The sequence below is a fragment of the Mus musculus genome, chromosome 17, assembly GCF_000001635.26.
Source record: "Mus musculus strain C57BL/6J chromosome 17, GRCm38.p6 C57BL/6J".
In the NCBI taxonomy this organism is placed as follows: Eukaryota; Metazoa; Chordata; class Mammalia; order Rodentia; family Muridae; genus Mus; species Mus musculus.
The window spans coordinates 71,014,534-71,034,382 of NC_000083.6; the positions used below are offsets into that span (position 1 = coordinate 71,014,534).

Here is a 19,849-nt window from a genome sequence, read left to right on the forward strand (position 1 = left end):
GGTTTAACTGAGCAGGGAAGACTTCACTTGAATTTGGGCAGCACCATTCCATGGTTTGGGGTCCTAGACTGAGTGAAAAGGAGAGAGCCAGCTGAGTCCCAGCATGCATCTTTCTGCTCCCTGACTGTGAACACAATGCCACCCGTGGCTTCATGATCCCGAAGCCATGCTTTTCCTGCTGACATAAACCACACCGTCGACCTGCAGACCAAACCCTTCCTTCCTTCCTGAAGTTGCTTGTTTCAGGGGTTTCGGCACAGCAGTAAGAAACGTAACTAATACAGAGGGTCTGGTAAAGTTAAGGTCCCTGTGATGGAGGGAAAAACTGGAGAGAAGGAAATATAGGCAACAGAAGAGAATAGAAAGAAATGAATATTTAAATGCATGAGTGCAGCATTCCACAGACAACCAAGGCCTCCCTCTGTGAAACTGTTTGAGTTTACTGGTGGCACAGAGCCTACGGTACAGACATGGGAGTCGGCAGGAACCAAGTGGATGTTGGGACCCTGTCTTATCACATATCTGCTAGGCTGAATCACCACAGACTTTCTGTTTTCAGGACCACTGACCCAGAAATCCTTCCCTTCTGCCCAGTGTGGAGGGAGGTCGCCTGGGCAACTCGTAGCCTGCAGGGCCTGAAGGAACACTGTGTTGGCTTCGTTTTGCCAGTGCTCAGATAAATAGCTCTAATTTTAGCTCCAGATCTAGTTCAGAACTGGATCATTTAATAACTAGGTGAAACTTGGCTCCTCATAAGAATCCTAGGCCCAGTCTTCTCTCCCTCCTGTCTTCCTCATGCCCCCCTCCCCTGTTTGCAAACCACAGCCTTTAGTGGTAACACAAACATATCTGGATTATTTTCAGGGACATTAGAGATTAAAAACATTAATAAAGCAACCCCCCCCAAAAAAACCCAAAACATACCAATGAAGGGGCATTTCAGAGGTGAGTTGTCACTCCAAGCAGTTGCCTTTTTTAGAACAAAGTGTTCCAGATCAGTTTATGAGTGAAGACAGAGCAGAAACACACACACACACATCAATCTAGAGACACTATTAGAGAACAAAGTAGGTTCAGAGCTTTAGAGGTGAATTGGTTCTTGAAGTCATTCAATAAACAGTAAGATTTGATGCCAGATACCTCAGATACCTGAGACCCCACCTCTGAACACACATACACACAGACTCACCACACACACACACACATATATACACAGACACATCACATATGCACATACACACATGTTCACACAATACATATACACACACGTTCACACACATACACATACTCATTATAGACATACAAATACACACATAAACACTCATCACACACATACACATGTTCACACACATATACACACATTCATATACATCATACACACACAGACTTACCACACACACATTACACACTCACCACACACATACACACATGTTCACACACATACATATACACACATACACTCATCACATACACACATTCATCACATATACTACACACATACACACACACACACACACACACACACACACACACACAGAGCAACTGTAAGCTAGAGAGGATACAAGCTAGTTACCATACAAAATATAGGTAACTCCAGCTGCAGCCTTCAAAAGGACTCTTGGAACTATTCAGCTAAGATTTTTCTTATGCTTAAAGAATCTTCATTAGAGAGAGAAGGACATTTCTAACCACAGGGCACATTTCTGTCTCGATCACAGTTTCTTCCCTTAGCATAACATTAGATTTCCCTTTAGTCCTGCCTTGTAAAGGTGAGGGGTTCTTTCAGGTTTACTCTTATGAAGCTCTAACCAGGATGCTTATTTCACCTGTTCCGTCATGATGTAACTGTCCCTAGGGACTTCCCATCCTGCTGAGCTGTGCTCGGCGTGCTGGGTACCACCGTGCTGCTGCCCATTGATAGGCTGTCTAGAAATGCTTCATGAACCAAACTGAGCAGATGCAGATCTTTCTTTCTTCATGTGGTTGATATGTGAGATTTAGTTGTGAATTAAAGCTGGCAGACTAAGGGAAGGCATTAATAATTTTAGGTGGAACTTAGTCCTTATTCGTTTTCTTTACTTTTCGTCCCGGAACGATGCTTCTTTCATCCCTCACCCCCATACATAGAGTAACGATCTGATACAATTACTCTGTGTCCTTCTCTAAAATGAAACTGAGCAGGCAGAGTTCTAGGGGCTAGATGCAACTCGTACATTTATCTTGTCTTTTAGTTCATCATTATCTTATACTCAGAAAACACTTACATTTTTCTAATCAGCTTAAAGAGAAAAATGTATATCTACCTTAAAACCAGTCATTCCTTCAAGGAAAGAAACTATCTAGAATTCTCTTTTAGGGTACAGAGGACTGGAATTATAGAATTAGGTATTTTTATAGATAGTGTGATCACAATAAGCAGCAGAAAATAAACTTAAGAAAATCTCTTGGAACTATGCAAGGGAAATCTATTAACTAGAATTCTTTTTTTTTAACTTTTTATTGATTCTTTGTGAGTTTCACATCATGCACCCCAGGCCCTCTCATCTCCCCACCCCCTCATGTCTGCCCTTTGCCCTTGCAACCTCCCCCGTAACACACACACACACACACACACACACACACACACACACCGACGCCACCGCCACCAAACAACAACAATAACAACAACAACCAAACAAAGCATAGAAAACATCTCATGGTGGAAGCTGTAGTGTGTCCCACAGTAAGTCCCTCTGCCTACACATCTTTACTTGCAAATGTTCATTGCAATGAGTCCTTTATCTGATTCCAGATCTCTGGCTTCCAAGACACCATCAATGCTGGACCCTCATCAGGACTCCTCTTGGTTATCCTGTTATTGTCCTGTGTCATGGAGATCTGCAGCTTTGGAACAGCAGGACTGGAAGCCCTTTCATGTGTCCCAACTGTTCACAGATGATGGAGATTTGGGGGTGGACCAGTTCAGAGCCCTGGATCTGGGCCCCAGTGGTTGCTGAGCTGGTCAGTGCGATGGCTCTCCCTTATCCATACTGCTTCAGCTGGGCCACCCAGTGCCACCATTGGCAGAAGGCAGGGTCAACCCTCCTGCTCTCATGCCCCTGGGACTGGCTAACCTGCACCCACACCTCCAGAGCCAGCTCCACTGTGATACCCAGTCCTGGTTCAGTGCCCATTACCCCACATGCTGCAGCCTGTGAGTGGGAGGGTCAGCTCTCCCATACTCATACCCTGAGGCTAGTTCACCCATACCCCTGCCACCAGCTGCACTGTGCTACCTGGGTCAGACATACAGACTGCTCTCCCAAGTGCTGCTGCTGGTGAGAGATGGGGCCAACTCTCCATCACTGAAACTAGTGAGGGGCAGGGCTAGGATATCTACCTGGTCCCACTTGGGATATTCACGTGGTCCCAGGTCGCTGCCCCAACAGGGGAGATCCCATGTTCGCTAGAGATAATATGAGTCATAGACTTTGACACCAATGCCCTGCTGCTGCATAGCCATGAACTGAGATGTGGTCCTCAGTGGCAGCTCTGACTGGGACCTCACCAAGGTCTCAGGGGATGAGGCTAGCCACTCACATGAAGCTACTCCTCCTGAACGTTCAGTCTCCAGTCCCATCTCTTTGCAATGCCCAAGCTGCTCTGTTTCTCTTTCTCTCACATCTGACCACCACACACTCACACATTGTGGTGGCTCCAACTGCAGGTTTGGTCATGCAGCTGGAAGGCCCCTGGGTGACATCCTCCATCTTGTGCTAACATGGCAGTACGCAGTGTGTCTCTGGTCTGCCTGCCTGTGCCATGTGCTGGAGGGTGGGTCTATCTGTCTTCTTTCTCCTGCGCTGTGCTGCCTGCATTTGAGTTGACTTGATTTTTTGAGTCCTAGGCATACAACAGCTCTGGCCACCAAGCCAGGTATCAAGCTAGAATGAACAAAGGACTGCCATCTGCTCTGGCCCTGACCGAATACCACCACCAAGGTGTCTTTTTGTCTATTGCAAGGGGGTCTAAGTAGAATTCTTGAAGCAAATAGTTTCTGAAGTTTATAGATTATAATGGATTACTTTCTGTTTATTGTTAGTGTGTTTACTGTGTGTGTTTATAAAAGAGGGAGGGAGGGAGGGAGGGAGGAAAGGACGGAGGGAGGGATGGAGGGACGGAGGGACAGAGGGAGAGAGAGAAAGAGCCACCAGCTTAGCTGAGATCCTCCTGCCTCTGTCTGTCATCTTGCTGTAGGACTCATGGAATTACCGTTTCTATGGAGTTCTGGAATTACAGATGTGCACCACTGCTGCAGGTTCTTTTCACGAGGATTTTGGGATGGAGCCCATGTGTCAGGCTGGGCCACTTCTTCATTACACCATTGGTTGGAAGCAAAGAATCAGGTAGTTAGGCTGAGCCTGCTCTTGAGTGTGGAAGGATAAGATAACGAATTCCTTTTCCTAATTTTTCTTTTCCTTTTTCTAATGAATGAGGAATTGGACAATTGCACCTGATGCTAAGATTCACTTTTCCTAAACAGAGAGGGACAGCGAGTGTCCCAAAGCCTCCGCACTAACCTTTAGTTAGCCCCAGCTTTCTCTCCCATGTTGTCTTTCAACGCTGTGCTCCATGTGTCACAAACAGCGCACACAAAGCCGCGTCTTGGCGTTAAGATTCCATGAGGTCCATTTTGAGGATCGGATTCCTACACCTGTTTTTAGCTCTGAACACAAGCCCTGTATGTTTAAATACAAAGCAGTAAAGATATATCGGACACAGTCCGTAGAATCCTCTATTTAAGTCGGTCCTCCATTTGGTTTAATCAGGCCGTACTCATTGAGCCATTAACCTAATCCTACTGCTCCTGCAGCTTCCTGCCATGCTCTTCTCTGGGTTTGGGACTCCCCTCCCCATGTGCTGCTATATTTATCTGCCTTCCTGGCCATAAAAGGCTGGCTGTGGGGCCCTGACATTCTGCTGCCTGACCACATGCATTATTTTTGAACTGGCCCCCAGAATCCAGCCTCTAGCCCTGCCTCTTAACTTTTTCTTGGATTCAACCTAGGTGGGCCCTCATTCTCTCCTGCTCCTCGACTGCGGCAGGGCAGTGGGCCGTAACCCCCACCCCAGAAACCGGTAAGTGACATGGAGGTGGCAAATGTACTCAGGAGTTTCAGTCTGCCTTCTCGCCTCAGCAGGGGAGTGACAGGAGCTCCTGGAAGGGGAGACGGGAGCAGTAAGGTACCTGCCTGGGCTGGTGGCTGTTTTTGCCGTATTCTTTTGAAAACAAGAATATGCCTCTGTTTCTGGAACTGCAAGCTCACATTTGTCTCATATCCAATGCAAGTATTTTCTCAGGGAAAGGAGCAGTGAAGTATTTACAGAGCTCCTTGAGTGCAAATTAAGCTAGAAGGATACAAATTCTCTTCAGAGCCACTAATTCATGATCCGGTGACATAGCTCCAAGGGAAGAGAGGGATGGGGGAGGGAAGAAGCGAGAGGATGAACTCTGCCATGAGAGAGCAGTGTGGACGACCTCTCTCTCAGGAGCATTGTGATATTTCTGACTTGAAAATGACTGGGTAACACAGAGGTGGCAGACCTGGCACCGTGACCCTGGAGCGATTGCCTTCTGTAATTAATTTCCATCAGCTTTTGGCCTCTGCTGCCCGCATCAGAATATTACAGCACGGTTACAATTTTGGAGGTAGTATTTCTTCTTAACCGTCGAGATTATTTTTAGAAATAAAAGTTAGTTTTCAGAAGCACAGAAGACAAAAAAATAAAAAAGTCTTTATTTCTAACAAATCCTGGCAGTTGTGTGTTGGGCTAAGCCTGGCTCACTGGCTGGTTATACTTTGGTCACTGCTATACTTTGGTTCAGCACTGGTGGCTTAACCAATGTACTAAGTAGTAGATGTTAATCACGTAAGTATTCTTGGGACAGATAATGAAGAATGGAAAATGGAGTTGGGACAAGACACTTAAACCATCTGTTTTGTGAGAATGATAGCATTTTGAACCATCTGGGTAGCAATGTTAGTTTATAATATAACACAGCAAAGGAGCTTTTATTATTTGTAAGTCACTTTGATGACATCATTACAGAGACTTACCTAACACTTCATAATACAGTGTATTCTAACCCTTTTATACTATAAACGCCACCCAAAAGTTATCCATTAAGTATAGTTCTGCATATTTAGTAACAGAAAAGGCAATCTATTTAAGGATTTAAGGAAGCACAGTTGCTTGCTGGTAGCTATTTTTTTTTTCTCTCTCTTAGAAAATGTCATGTAGACTGGTATTTCCCATGAGACTTCAGATACATATTTCAGGAGTGAAGTTTGTTGGCTTTTCTTCTCTAAAGAGAACACACTGACTTTTTAAGCAGCTTAAATAAAACTTAGTTTTAAATATGACAAAAATTTAAAAGGATTTACTCCTCAGTTAGGAATTTTAAGCAAAACAAGGTTAGGAAAAGAAAAACCTTTGCTTGAAAACAATTTTGTTATATAGTTTTGAAAATAATAATATTATACATGGGAGGTTTTTTTAAAAAACCTAGGAGAGGTGTCTATAAAATTATGACTTGCTCCAGTTTGCCATGTGGCTGGTAGTCTTTCGGTGAACACATGATTTACACATGAAGTAAATGCAAGGCCTCCGTAAGCAAAGGCACTTCCTGCTAAGCCTGGTGGCCTGAATTCTGTCCCCTGAGCCCTCACGGAAGGAGAGAACGGGTGCTGAGAAGTTGTCCTCTGTGCTCCGTGTACATGCTGTGACACACATGCACCCCCTAGACGCACAAAATCAATTACCTGATAGATAGATATGAAATGCCAGAGCCACACCGAGCTCAGATTCTTTATATTCCTATATGGATTCTCCCATATTTCTATATGGAATAAATACTGTTCTGCCTTTTTGTAATGTGTGCACAATTTGAAAGAACTCCCAATTATAGAAGTTATCAGACCGTGAGGTTCAGCTTTTCTGTGCGCAGTCACTCACATCCGTCTCCTGCCGCCTGGGAAAGGGTGGCACCGTGAGGTCTTAGCTGATCTGAGGCTTGCACAAACCAGGCTGGCCTCAAATTCACAGAGACCCACCTGTCTCTCTCTGCCTCCAGAGCACTGGGATTGAAGGTGTGCACCACCGCCCAGAGAGCTTTCTGCTTTCCAGCTTCACCTATGTGCAGTTGCCTCCAAGATCCAGATATCCATCCCGTACCTTGAACTTTAAAGTCACACATCCGACTTCCTACTTAAAACCTCAGCTGGATAGTGTAGCAGGTTCCTCAGATGGAGAATATCTCAGGCTGGTTTTGAGTTTTTTTCTTCCCATCCTTAGATGATATTTTCTTCTCTTCCTCATCTCGGATAATGGCAGCCTCAGTCTTCTAGCTAGCCAGGCAAAAAACCTTTCCTTCATGCTCCAGTCGGACCATCCGGTGAATACCGTTGGCTGTCTCTTCAGACTGTGCACAGAGTCTGAGCGCTTCTTACGCCGCTCCTAATGCTGCCATTGTTATCATTCACCAGGACTAGGGAAGTGACCTGTGGTTTTCTCTGCTAGGTCCATGAGAACAGAGTGTCCAGGACTAGACAGTTTAACCCACAGAATGGTATTCCCTTTTAGTTCTGGAGCCTGGAATTCAGAGGTCATGTATTGTCAGATTTGGAGATATTATATATCCTGAGTCCTGCCTTGGACCATTGGAGTAGGATTTTTTTTTTCCTGAGACAGGGTTTCTCTGTGTAGCCCTGGCTGTCCTGGAACTCAGTTTGTAGACCAGGCTGGCCTCGAACTCAGAAATCCGCCTGCCTCTGCCTCCCAAGTGCTGAGATTAAAGGTGTGTGCTACCATCGCCCGGCTTGGAGTGGGATTTTTGTTGCTTTTTTCCCCTTCCCCCTGTCCTTGTGCTGGAATCACTACAGGCTCCCAACAAGGTGCTCATTTTTTTCTTAAATGATTACTACATTATTCTCCCACCATTATTCTCCCATCATTCCACATTCCCCTAAACGAAGCACACAGCAGAACAGAACGCCAGAAAATTAGAAACAGGCCTCACGAGAGTGTTTGGGAGAAAAGCCCAATAGCCAGAGAGGTGACTCTGTTTGGCAGCCCAGGACAAGAAAGAAAGGCATGCCTCATGATGGGGGTGCAGTGTGTGGGCCTCTGAAGAGGGGGATTGTGGGTACTCTGTTAAGCAGAGCCTACACCCTTTCCCATTCACTTCTCAGAACGCTTGCAGTCGCATCTTTTCTACATTAGTGGAGATGAGTTGTTCTTTGGGTTCATTCAGTAAAGAGCTGTTTCCTTGCAGGTCTTCTCGTCCCCTGGAGGGCCCAGGATGTCTCTGCCCTTTTATCAGCGGTCCCATCAGCACTATGATCTCAGTTACCGGAACAAGGACCTTCGCACGACCATGAGCCACTACCAACAGGAGAAGAAGCGCTCTGCTGTCTACACCCATGGCTCCACTGCCTACAGCAGCCGCTCCTTGGCAGCACGCCGCCAGGAGTCAGAGGCCTTCAGTCAAGCATCAGCCACCTCTTACCAGCAGCAGGCCTCACAGACCTACAGTCTTGGAGCATCATCATCATCCCGGCATTCTCAAGGGTCTGAAGTCAGCCGGAAGACAGCCTCTGCATATGATTACGGCTATTCCCACGGGTATGTCAGGAGCAGCCCTCCAACCTTGGGCACATGCTCTAAATGATCAGGTTTCCTGTCTTCTTAAATATTACAACCCTGCTATAACAGTGTGTGTTGGGGTGAGGTGGGGGGACCTGATCACTGTGTCTTACCTTCCCCCTCTATGGTCTGTTTGACATCCACAGAGTTTCAGAGTCTCACTGGAGTGTCTTGCTCGACTCATCCGCTATGGTGATATTTCTTAAAAGCAGAAAATTTTGGTTTCTACTCTGACAGCGACAGAGGCAGAAAACATTTTGACATTTAGCAGGTTTCCTGGCTCTCATAGTGTTTCTGCTTAGATTAAAAGCCAATACAGAATTTCAAATTCACAGGTCCTAGGGAATTAAACTGTAGCAGAGACACGGGAAAATTTCAAGATCCAAAAACCAGTGCTCAAAATTCTGAGCTATTACTCAAGCAACAAACATTTTCTTTACCTGGAATATTTTATACGGAAGCATGGCTTTCTCTCAGTGAGCCTAAGAATAGTAGGAACAAGCAAACAGTGCGCCAAGTTAGATTCTTGACCAAACACAATGAGGGAGACCATACTCCCAAACAGGAAAGCTATGTTAGGATGCTAGGGAGAGCAAAGCTTAGATGAAGGTTTGTTCTGCAAAGCAAACCTGGACTCTCCTCTCCTTGGGAACAAGAAAGTTAACATAAATGTGAACTATTATATCTAGAAATTTCCCGTTTAGATCTCTTTGCTGGAGTGGGAGTAAAAGCTGCTTTTCTAACTGAGGTCTTTCTTTTGTGGGAGAGCAGGAAGTTTCCGTCTTTTAAGAGTTTTAATTTAAGCATATGTGTGTGTGCCTGCTGAGTTTGTGTGTACCATGGGTGTGCAGGTTTCCACGGAGCTCAGAAGAGGGCATCAGAGCCCCTGGAACTGGAATTTTAGGTGGTGGTTGTGAGCCACAGAGAATGAGTGTTGGGAACAGAACCTGAATCCTGCGAAGGAGAGAAGTGTTCTTGACTGCTCAGCCAACTCTGCAGTCCCAGGACATTCCATTCTTATCACTACCAAAGTTCCCTAGGGGAACTGAACTGGTAGAATGAACACATGCACATGCGTGCGCGCATGCGCGCGTGCGCACACACAGGATTTATTAAAGTGGTTTGTAGGCTGTGGTCCAGCCAGTCTAACAATAGCTGTCTATCAACAGAAGGTCCACGAATCCAGTAGTTGTTCAGTCTATAAGGCTGAATTTTCCAGCTGGTTTTCAGTACACACCCAAATCCTGATGAAGCAGGCTCTAATGCCAGTGTAAGAATGGACTTGCCAGTAAGCCTGAGGGCAAGCAGGCGAGGACCAGATGTTGCCTCCTTCCACATCCTTTCCATAGGCTGCCAGCAGAAGGTGTGGCCCAGATTAAACGTGGATCCACTCATCTCTGAGGTCTCACCACTTCAGAAGATCCATGGTAAAAATGGGTTTTGCCATTTCAAATGATTTCACTAAGAAGAAAAAAAAATCCCTCACAGATATACCCGACCACTTGGATTTTGGTGAATTCCAGATGAATTAAAGTTGGCAACCAGGAATAGTTACCACAAGTCCACCCGCTGTCAACTTGATCCATAATCATAGCTTTTTATGTCATACTAATTTCCAAATGAAAATAATTAGGTATAATTATAGATAACATAACTATCCCACATATAGTTTCAAATGCATTATATATTTATCCATGTCAATATTATGTCTAACATGGTATAACTATCCATCAAACAACTGAAACGCATTATAAATTTCAGAATAGGTGTCCCTTGAGGGACATTCTTTTGGTATCTCAAACCTAAATATGATAACCACTAATTTTCTCTTAATTGATGTACTTAAACATTTATCATTACATGTTAAGCAACTTGAGGAAATATATCTGTACAAACACTTTCTTAACAAATATGACAGAAACAATCCTGTCAATTATAATCTTTGTTTCTGCAACTGATCACATAGCCTTAGCTGGTATATATAACTACCTTCCTCCATCATCCATTCTGTGTTTCCTCCACCCCCAGCAAGCACCTCAACAGATTTCAAAACAGTCCTAAACAGAAAACTCATTGATTATTTTGGATATCAAAAAAAAAGTGTTGGACAGAGTCTTCAGTCACTCAAAGAAAGAGGTTGCGGTAACATTGCACAATGGAGGCTTGCCTGGGAGAAGCCCCATAATTCTGCAGTTGCTTTATCTGGGTTTGCTTGGCTAGCCCAGTGTGTTGGGTTGATGTTTGTTTCCTCAGTCTGAGGTAATTTTTATTTCACCACTCTTAAGAATAAAACATTTTATGGGAACTAAAGAAAACGCATGTAAGATATATGCAATTTTTAATTAAGTCTATTTATAGTCTACAGAAAAAATTGCTGATCTTTAAAACATTTCTGGGCTGTGTGGCTATGATCACCTGCTACCTCTAATCCTCTTCTCCAATGTATTGGGCTTAGGTGGCATTTTCTATAATAAACGTAGTATCTTGCTGGGCAGTGGTGGCCCACGCCTTTAATCCCAGTGCTTGGGAGGCAGAAGCAGGCGAATTTCTGAGTTCGAGGCCAGCCTGGTCTACAGAGTGAGTTCCAGGACAGCCAGGGCTACACAGAGAAACCCTGTCTTGAGATAAATAAATAAATGTAGTATCTAAGTCTTCTAAAATTTATGTATAAAATACATGTCAAAGCAACTGGAAAAAGTCTGTCTCTCTGGGCATACAGAAGGTTCCTGGAGAAATACTGTGTTGGTCTGTGTGAATCAATGTGGAGAAGGCAGGGACTCTTAACTCCCTGACCTACAGCTGTCCTGTCAGGGACAATGACCTCGAGGAAGCTTCTGACAGGTTCAGTAACAGAGCCTGAGTCTTCTGGGGTGTACCTGGAACATGCGATGGCAACATTCTGGTTTCCACTCAGACTGGAACAGGATCATTTGCCTATCGCTTTCATAGGTCATATTCACAAGGACCTCGTGTTGGCTATAAAAATGGAAATATTGTCGCCGAGGAGAATCTATTTCTTTCAGCACTTACTTCAAATGAATCACCTTCCAAAGGAAAGTCGGGAGGGATTAACACCGTGTGTGTGTGTGTGTGTGTGTGTGTGTGTGTGTGTGTGTGTGTTAGCATCGGTTTGTTCTCTTGAGCAGCATTCTCTTGAGAATGTTCCACAGCTATATTCAAGAACTTCATTTAGGGAAGCAGCTATCTCACAGTGAGGAGGATTAGATGTTAAATATCCATTTTCCTGGACTGTCTGCCCTGGGTCTACAGAAGATAGTATTGTTAGCTAATTACTTGTGTGTTTATTTCATTTTCCCAACATGGAAGAACTGACAGAGTGTTCTACATTTATATTTTTAAATGATTTTTATTTCTTTAGCTCCATGGTAAACGTTTATGTTCAAATCACTTTAATCTGACATGCTTTATTTAACCTCTGCACACTATTCCTATTTACCTGTAGTCTGATATGTCATCTCTAGGACTAGTAATGGGACTGGCTTTTTGGAGAGATTAGGAATCTTGCTATGTAACCTTAAACAAACTTTATAAAGAAAAAAACCATGAGTGCTTCCCCATATTCTATCCCACGCCTTGTTCCACTGTGTATGTAGGTTGGTGTTCATCAACAGCGCACTGTGTTCAAACATGATTGAGTTCAGGATTCTTGGTGGGAGCAGGATCAGCTAGGCACAGTGCATATTGGGAGAAAAAAATGCCAATGCTGTCTTTTTCTTCATATCTATCAGTGTAAGAAAGAACACTGACCTAACCTAGAGGCAGCCCAGTCTCTCTTCATTAGAACTAGGAATAGAGATGCAGGCGCAATATCTGTGTCATTTCTCTAGGTTGCTTTTAAGTTTATTGTAAATGGAAAGATTCTTCCTGCTAAGTGAAATATCTCTGGATTGTGAACCATGTTGCTAACGAAGGCCCTTTGCATTGGAGGAGCATCTCTCTGCAGTGGATGTAAGCACTAGGCTAGCTCTATTTTTAGCCTCTACTTTGTGGTTAGATGTCCTATGCTAATGTGGCAAGTATGGAGCTTTAGATGTTCTCAGGGCTTGGCTGACCTTAGTGAATCTTATTTGGAGTCAGTGTGGTTGTCCCGCTGAGTGGTTACTATGTTATAAAAACACATTAAATGTCTTTAATTCAAGGTTACATTGAGGAGAAAAAACCTCCCCCTCCCCCAAACAGCACAGATCTTGTCAGAATGGCATTTGATGTTTTATATAACAGTGGTATCAACAGTAAGTGTCATCAATGAGGAATGCGAGGGTTCTGAGTGTGCACATGTGTGTGCATGCATGTACGGAGGTCAATGTCAGGTGCCCTTCTCCATCATGCTCCACATTTTTGAGTCAAGCAATCTCACTGACCCAGGATCTTTAGAATTCAGCTGAATTAGCTGGATAGCAAGACCCTGGGATCCTCTCATGTCCGCTTCCCAGTGTTGAAGTTACAGGTGTATGTTATCACATTGAGCTTTTCCATGGGTGTGGGGATCCCCAAGCTGTTAGAGCAGGCTTTACGTCTGAGCCACATTCCAGCCCATGTTCTGCAACACTGGCTGCTCTACTTTTGTTCTATTTTTCCTCTGATCCTCAACTATATAGGAAGAAATATGATGTCATTATGTTGATACTTAAATACCGGAAGAGGGCTGGCAATATGGCTCTTTTGAGTAAAGGTGCTTTTGCCAAACCTGTTGACCAGAGTTCAGTTCCTGTGCCTGGGGTGAAATGCTAGGCCTGTCAGCACCCTCCTGCTGGCCAGACAGTGGGAAAGCCTGAGGAGCTATTTCAGCAGGCTTGACCTTTCCCAGCACTCTCTGGGAAGTAAATTTGATGTCGCATCTAGTCAACTACAGCACCATCTACACTGTGAGTGGAATGTGTCAATGTGCCTTATACAAGGACAGAACAATTCAGTGTAAAAGAGGCAGCCTTAGACACACAAGGCATCTTTATTCTGTTGTTAAGTGTCTGCCCATTTCTGGCATAAAATGAATCATGCTGGGTATGGTGGTGTACACCTTTGACCCCAGCACTCAGGAGGCGATAGCAGGTGGACATCGGAGTTACAGGCCAGCCTCGTCCACAGAGTGAGTTCCAGGAGAACCAGGACTATTCAGAACTGGAGTTACAGAGGGTTGTGAGCCACCATGTTAGGGCTGGGAATTGAACCTGGGTCCTCTACCAGAGTAGCCTGTGCCCTTAACCACTGTGCTATCTTTCTAGCCCAAGATTCAGTTTTTTAATGCTTTGTGAGCTTGTTTATACTTCTACACAAAAAGAACACTGGGCTGTAACCTTGTCTGGGTGTCTTGATCAGAAAACACAGACTTTACAGGATGAATTGCACAGTGATATTTTAAAATATTCTTAAAAATATGAAAATAATTATTATCACCTTCCTTTCCTTCTTTCTTTCTCTCTCTCTTTCTTTCTTTCTTTCTTTCTTTCTTTCTTTCTTTCTTCTTTCTTTCTCTCTCTCTCTCTCTCTCTCTCTCTCTCTCTCTTCCTTCCTTCCTTCCTTCCTTCCTTCCTTCCTCCCTCCCTCCCTCCCTCCCTCCCTCCCTCCCTCCCTCTTTCTTTCTTTCTTTCTTTCTTTCTTTCTTTCTTTCTTTCTTTCTTTCTTTCTTTCTTCCTTCCTTCCTTCCTTCCTTCCTTCCTTCCTCCCTCCCTCCCTCCCTCCCTCCCTCCCTCCCTCCCTCCCTCTTTCTTTCTTTCTTTCTTTCTTTCTTTCTTTCTTCCTTCCTTCCTTCCTTCCTTCCTTCCTTCCTTCCTTCCTTCCTTCCTCCCTCCCTCCCTCCCTCCCTCCCTCCCTCCCTCCCTCCCTCCCTCCCTCCTTCTTTCTTTCTTTCTTTCTTTCTTTCTTTCTTTCTTTCTTTCTTTCTTTCTTTCTTTCTCTATGTAAGCACACTGTAGCTGTCTTCAGACACCCCAGTAGAGGGCGTCAGATCGTGTTGCAGATGGCTGTGACCTGGTTGCTGGGATTTGAACTCAGGACCTTCAGAAGAGCCGAGCCATCTCTTCAGCCCTATCACCTCTTCTTTACATGTTTGATATAATTTATCAGTAAATACCACTCAGGTGTCTGCATTTTCTTGTGAGCATATCTTAGATTATTAATTCAATTTCTTGACTTTGATCACTCAGAGTTTTACATTTCTTTGTGAGATGGTTTCAGTCATTTTGGTCTTTATAGGAATTGTTCCACTGCATCTCAGTTGTCTAGTGTGTGAACACAGACGTATCTGTATACTTTCCTGTGAGTCTCCTTAGCTTTTTAGGGCTGGTTAGGATGTTTCTGCTTTCATTCTTGGTTTTAATTGCTTATTTTTTTTTCTTTTCCTGATTAAACTACTAAAATTTTTTCAGAGTTTCCTTTGGGAGCGGTCTTCATTGACATGATCCATTATATATAATATTTATATAAATATATAATGTGTATAAAATATATGATATATATTTCTATTCTATTTCCTATTTCATTGCTTCTTCTCTAACTTTATTGTGCCACCCTTTCTTTTCTGTTTATTTTAATCAGCTTATGATAGCATACGTGTGTTTAGGTATTACATAGCTGAACAGAGTCTTTTTGTTTTAGGGAAGCTTTTGCCTCCAAGCTATATCCCCTAGCTGCCTTTAATTTTACCTTTTGTTTTGAGGTAGGGGTCACTAACTGGCCTAGGCAGGCCTTAAACCTGTGATCCTCCTGCTTCGGCCTTCCCACAAATTATATTCTAACCTCCACACAACACAATACGCAACTGCATACAAGTTTCTAAAAGAATTAAAAAAAATATTTTATGTATGTGAATACACTGCCACTGTCTTGAGACACACCAGAAGAGGGCATCGTATCCCATTATAGATGATTGTGAGCCACCATGTGGTAGCTGGGGATTGAACTCAAGACTGGCAGAGCAGTCAGTGCTCTTGCCACCGTTTATTTATCTTTACGAAGAACCACTTCTCCATGTAATATAGTCCTTAGACTTGCTTTAGAGCTGAGTCTTGATCTGTTGTGCTTTATATCGTTGCCTTTTAAACAGAGGGGAGGATGAACAACTAACCCCAGTACTGGGAATACTGCCTCTGCATTGGTCGTGTGTGTGTGTGTGTGTGTGTGTGTGTGTGTGTGTGTGTGTGTGTGAGAGAGAGAGAGAGAGAGAGAGAGAGAGAGAGAGAGAATATGTATGTGTATTGTGTGAGTGTGTGCATATGTGTGAGTGTGTGTGCATGGATGTGTGTGCATGTGTGTATGTGTATGTATAGTATGTCAGGGGTAGCACAAGTGCACGTATGTGTGTGTGAGTTGGGGGCAAATGTCTGTTTCTAGTGTTCCTCTCAGGTGCTATCTACCTTCTTTTGAGACAGACTATCTCCTTGGCTTGAAGCTTGTCAAGTAGTTGACTGGCCTGTGAGCCTTAGGGTCCTCCTGTCTCTTCCCCTCAAGGACTGGGATTAGAAATATACATTGTTGCACTTAGCTTTTTAACATGGGTTTTGGGGATTGAATGCAGGGCCTCACAGCTGGCATGGCAAGTACTTTATCAACTGAGCCATCTCCTAGGTGCCTGCATTGCTCTCTTAAAAGAGCTCTTCAGCTATTAAAACTCACAGTCAGGGTCTGATCATGGGAGTAGCAATTTGATTTCCCATCAGTCAGGAGGCATCGACTGAACGTCAGGTAGAGAATCAGTGCTGAGGATCCGGAAGTTGTGGAGATCGCTCTTCAGTGGGTGAGACAGAGGAGCTAGCAGTGCAGTACAGACTTGAGCATGTAAGGATGAACGACCCCGAGTCCGAAGCAAAGCCAGCAGAAGTAGCCCACACTGCACTGTTTGTTTGTCTTGACAGAGGATTTTTTTTTTTCTCAAAAGCTCATTTAGCATTCCCATACCCATCTATTTCAGGAAACCAGGACAATGTTCACAAGTCATGGGATAATTAAACATAATTTTAAGTGACTATATCTTAATTTATATTAAGTTTAATGATTATCTTATCTAACCCACCTGTCTCTGCCTCCCAAGCGCTGGGATTAAAGGTGTGCACCACTACTGCCTGGCCTAAATGTAGACTTATTAACAGAGCATATGACATAGTAATATCCATATGCAAAAAGATAAACCTAGACATAGCCACAGAGATGCTCGGGAACACACTCAGTGTGATTGATTTGATTAATTAACTTTCAGGAACCCAGGAAACTTCATGATCTGAGTCAGTATTAAAGAATAATCAACACAACTTTAATAGATTTAATAAATTACCTACCCAACTTTATATGTGTCAGCTTTCCTATCTACTCAGAAACTGAGAGACAAAGGCCTTACCAAAAATTAGATATTACTAAAGTCCCAAGAAATTAATAAACCCACATCTAGGTTTTTAGAAGCAAAGAAGTTTAAAGTCTATACACTTTACTCTCCCAGAGTCACTTTCCAGCTGAAGAGTTGGTGGGTAAAGTGTTAGACTTTGGTTTCATGGATCATGACGAAATAGACTGCCATTCTTTTCAGATAATTGCACTGGTTATTACATGGTTCTTCAAAAACGTGTTCCTAATCTAGTTTGTTTTTGTTTTGTTTTGTTTTTTGTTTTCGAGACAGGGTTCCTGGCTATCCTGGAACTCACACTGTAGACCAGGCTGGCCTCAGAAATCCACCTGCCTCTGCCTCCCAAGTGCTGGGATTAAAGGGGTGCACCACCACTGCCCGGGTCCTAATTTAGTTTTGTTTTCTGGTTTCAGTAGATAATTTGGAAGCTGGACATAGTTGCATGCACCTGTAATCTCAAATATTTAGGAGGAAGAAATAGGAGGATCACCATGATATTGGGCCAGCCTGAGCTATCTATCAGGACCCTATCTCAGCCAATCAATCAGTAGATAACTTGACATTATTATGTTATCTATTCAAATGGTTATTTAGTATCTATTTCACACACTTTGTAAGAAACAATAACTTAGCTAGTTGTCATAGCACAGACCTTTATTACAGTACTCAGAATGCAAAGGCAGGTGGATCTCTGAGTTCTGGGCTAGCCTGGTTTACATGGTGTGTTCCAGGACAGCCAGGGATACATAGTGAGACCTTGTCTCAGATTTTCAAAGAAAGAAACAATGAGTTGAATAAGATTTAGAAAGGATAAAAATGTAGCAATCTTGCATTTTCTACATAATATTGTATAATATAGAATAGCATAATACTTTTTATTAGTTTTCCAGATAAGATATTAAATGGGAGCTAATGCTATTGGCACAAATCTTTAGCATCTAATATAACTACTAAAACTTAGCTACTACTATGATTCACCTGTGAGAATAGGATCATCTTATTTGGGGTATGTCCTGTATAGTAAGTTCATATTTGTCTTCCAGGAAAAAGGAACAAACAAAAATAATGGGGTATCCTAACTTCTATTGCAATCAAACATTGGAAAAATGAGTTGGCAAAAATTTGTTCATAGAAACAATAATGAAAAAATAGAGTAAAAATAGAAGTGTAATGAGAAAATTCTACTGTTCTCAAGGAACTCCGCAGTATCCTTGATATGATGGCTTGTTTTGTCTGGCGACTAAGAGGTAGGGGCAGATCCCACGTTAAACTTGGGCCTGTGTAAGCACAGGCTGTTCCGTGTGACCTGGGGTATAAAATGCGCTCCTTTTGCTGGAACAGTCAGCCAGGGACAGGTTTCACTCTGGCTTCCAATTGGTAAGCAATCCCCAAGCTTAACTTCAAGGTTCTAACCTTTAGCTTTAAAAACCGTTCCCTAGAAATAAGCTAGCTATCACCCTGAGTCGCAGAGTGGGGGACGACCACCTGTGTGTGTGACACTTCCACGTGATCTCACCAGCGGGTCAATGACAGTAGCCCACCCTGCACACACATACTCATTCATGGGTTTGTGCTTAATGTCAGCTCAGAAACTGGGCCCCTGGGCACCGTGTGAATCCTTGATCTTTATAGTTTTGTATGGTGCTATATGCTTTCTGGGTTACCCATTTTATACTGTGTGCATGTTTGGCCTGTGTTCCTGCGTTTGATATAGGTAATCCAGGAGCTTTAAAAATTTTATTTTCTTTTAGAGTTGAAGTCCACAGGAGAAAACCGAGTGTCGAGAATCCCCACACAACCCCCTGTCGTTGACATCCTTCATCCCCGTAGTCAACAGGGGGTGTTCAGTCTTTAGTTTACACATTGGCCCCTGGATCTGTCTACTTGAGTTCATCAAATTGTATGTTTATATATATATATAAACACATTTTATTTAATTCAACAACTGAGTAAGTTAAGGCCATATTTTCTATTTGGTTTCTATTGTTGCCCATTTCCCTAGTGAAGTTTTTCATTTATTCAAGCATGAACTGCCTCCTTACACACATTTGCCTCCGTGTGCACAATCCAATAGAACTGGCCCCAGGTTTGTCATCAAACTTTATCACTCAACACCAAGTGTCATGTAATGAGACTTAGCTGATGAAGTCAGGATCCCCTCACCTGCTGGGATCTGCCTGAAGTAAGTCTGCGAAGCTCTCACAGCGAGAGCACGGCGGTCTGGATCAGTTAGCTCAGACCCCGTGTGGGGAATTGTCCATTTCCCATTATATTCTAAGAGGACTTGAGTATAGAATGCATCAAAACCATTCTTATGCTTGCCTATATGCTCAAGGCCCTGGGTTTGATTCCTAACAATGCAAAAAGAAACACATTTATATAGACTGCCTAAATGTCTTTTTAAAAAATACTTATGTTTATGATATTTGAAAAAATATCATGGACCCTTTATATTTCATATATATGTACATATATGTGTGTAGTTTTAAAAAATTATTTATTTATTCACTTTGTATTCCAATATCAATCCCCCCTCTTCTCCCAGTACCCCCTCATACAGATTCTCCCCCATTCCTCCCTCCACTTCTTTGAAAAGAGGGAATGTCACTCTGAGTATTGCCCTCCTCCCCCCAACCCCCCTCCCCCAACCCCCCTCCCCCCGGCACATCATATTACCGCAGACTGCCTAAATCAAACACTATCTTAACCCAAAAGGCTATTTGAAAATATCAGCATCTCCTTTCCCTTGATATTTTGAGGGAAAAAGCCATGAAATCTCTATTACCGATTTTCCTGAGTGTCTGTCTAGAA

At 43.3% G+C, this 19,849-nt stretch overlaps 1 protein-coding gene across 7 annotated transcripts in view; it reads left to right on the top strand.

The window, feature by feature from the left end:
- The window catches only part of Myom1 (myomesin 1), a 123,525-nt gene that overhangs the window by 11,202 nt on the left and 92,474 nt on the right, over window positions 1-19,849 (top strand). For 5 of the 7 annotated variants that reach the window (XR_385297.2, XM_030249548.1, XM_030249549.1 and 2 more), the window contains exons 3-5: window positions 2,792-3,980; window positions 4,237-5,118; window positions 8,315-8,664. Coding sequence is in view for 6 of the 7 variants with exons in the window: in XM_030249548.1 (XP_030105408.1) it covers window positions 8,342-8,664 (323 nt within the window). In the remaining variant the exon portion in view is untranslated. Of the gene's footprint in view, window positions 1-2,791; window positions 3,981-4,236; window positions 5,119-8,314; window positions 8,665-19,849 lie in introns of those variants that run through there. The other 2 variants (NM_010867.2, NM_001083934.1) reach the window with 1 other exon arrangement.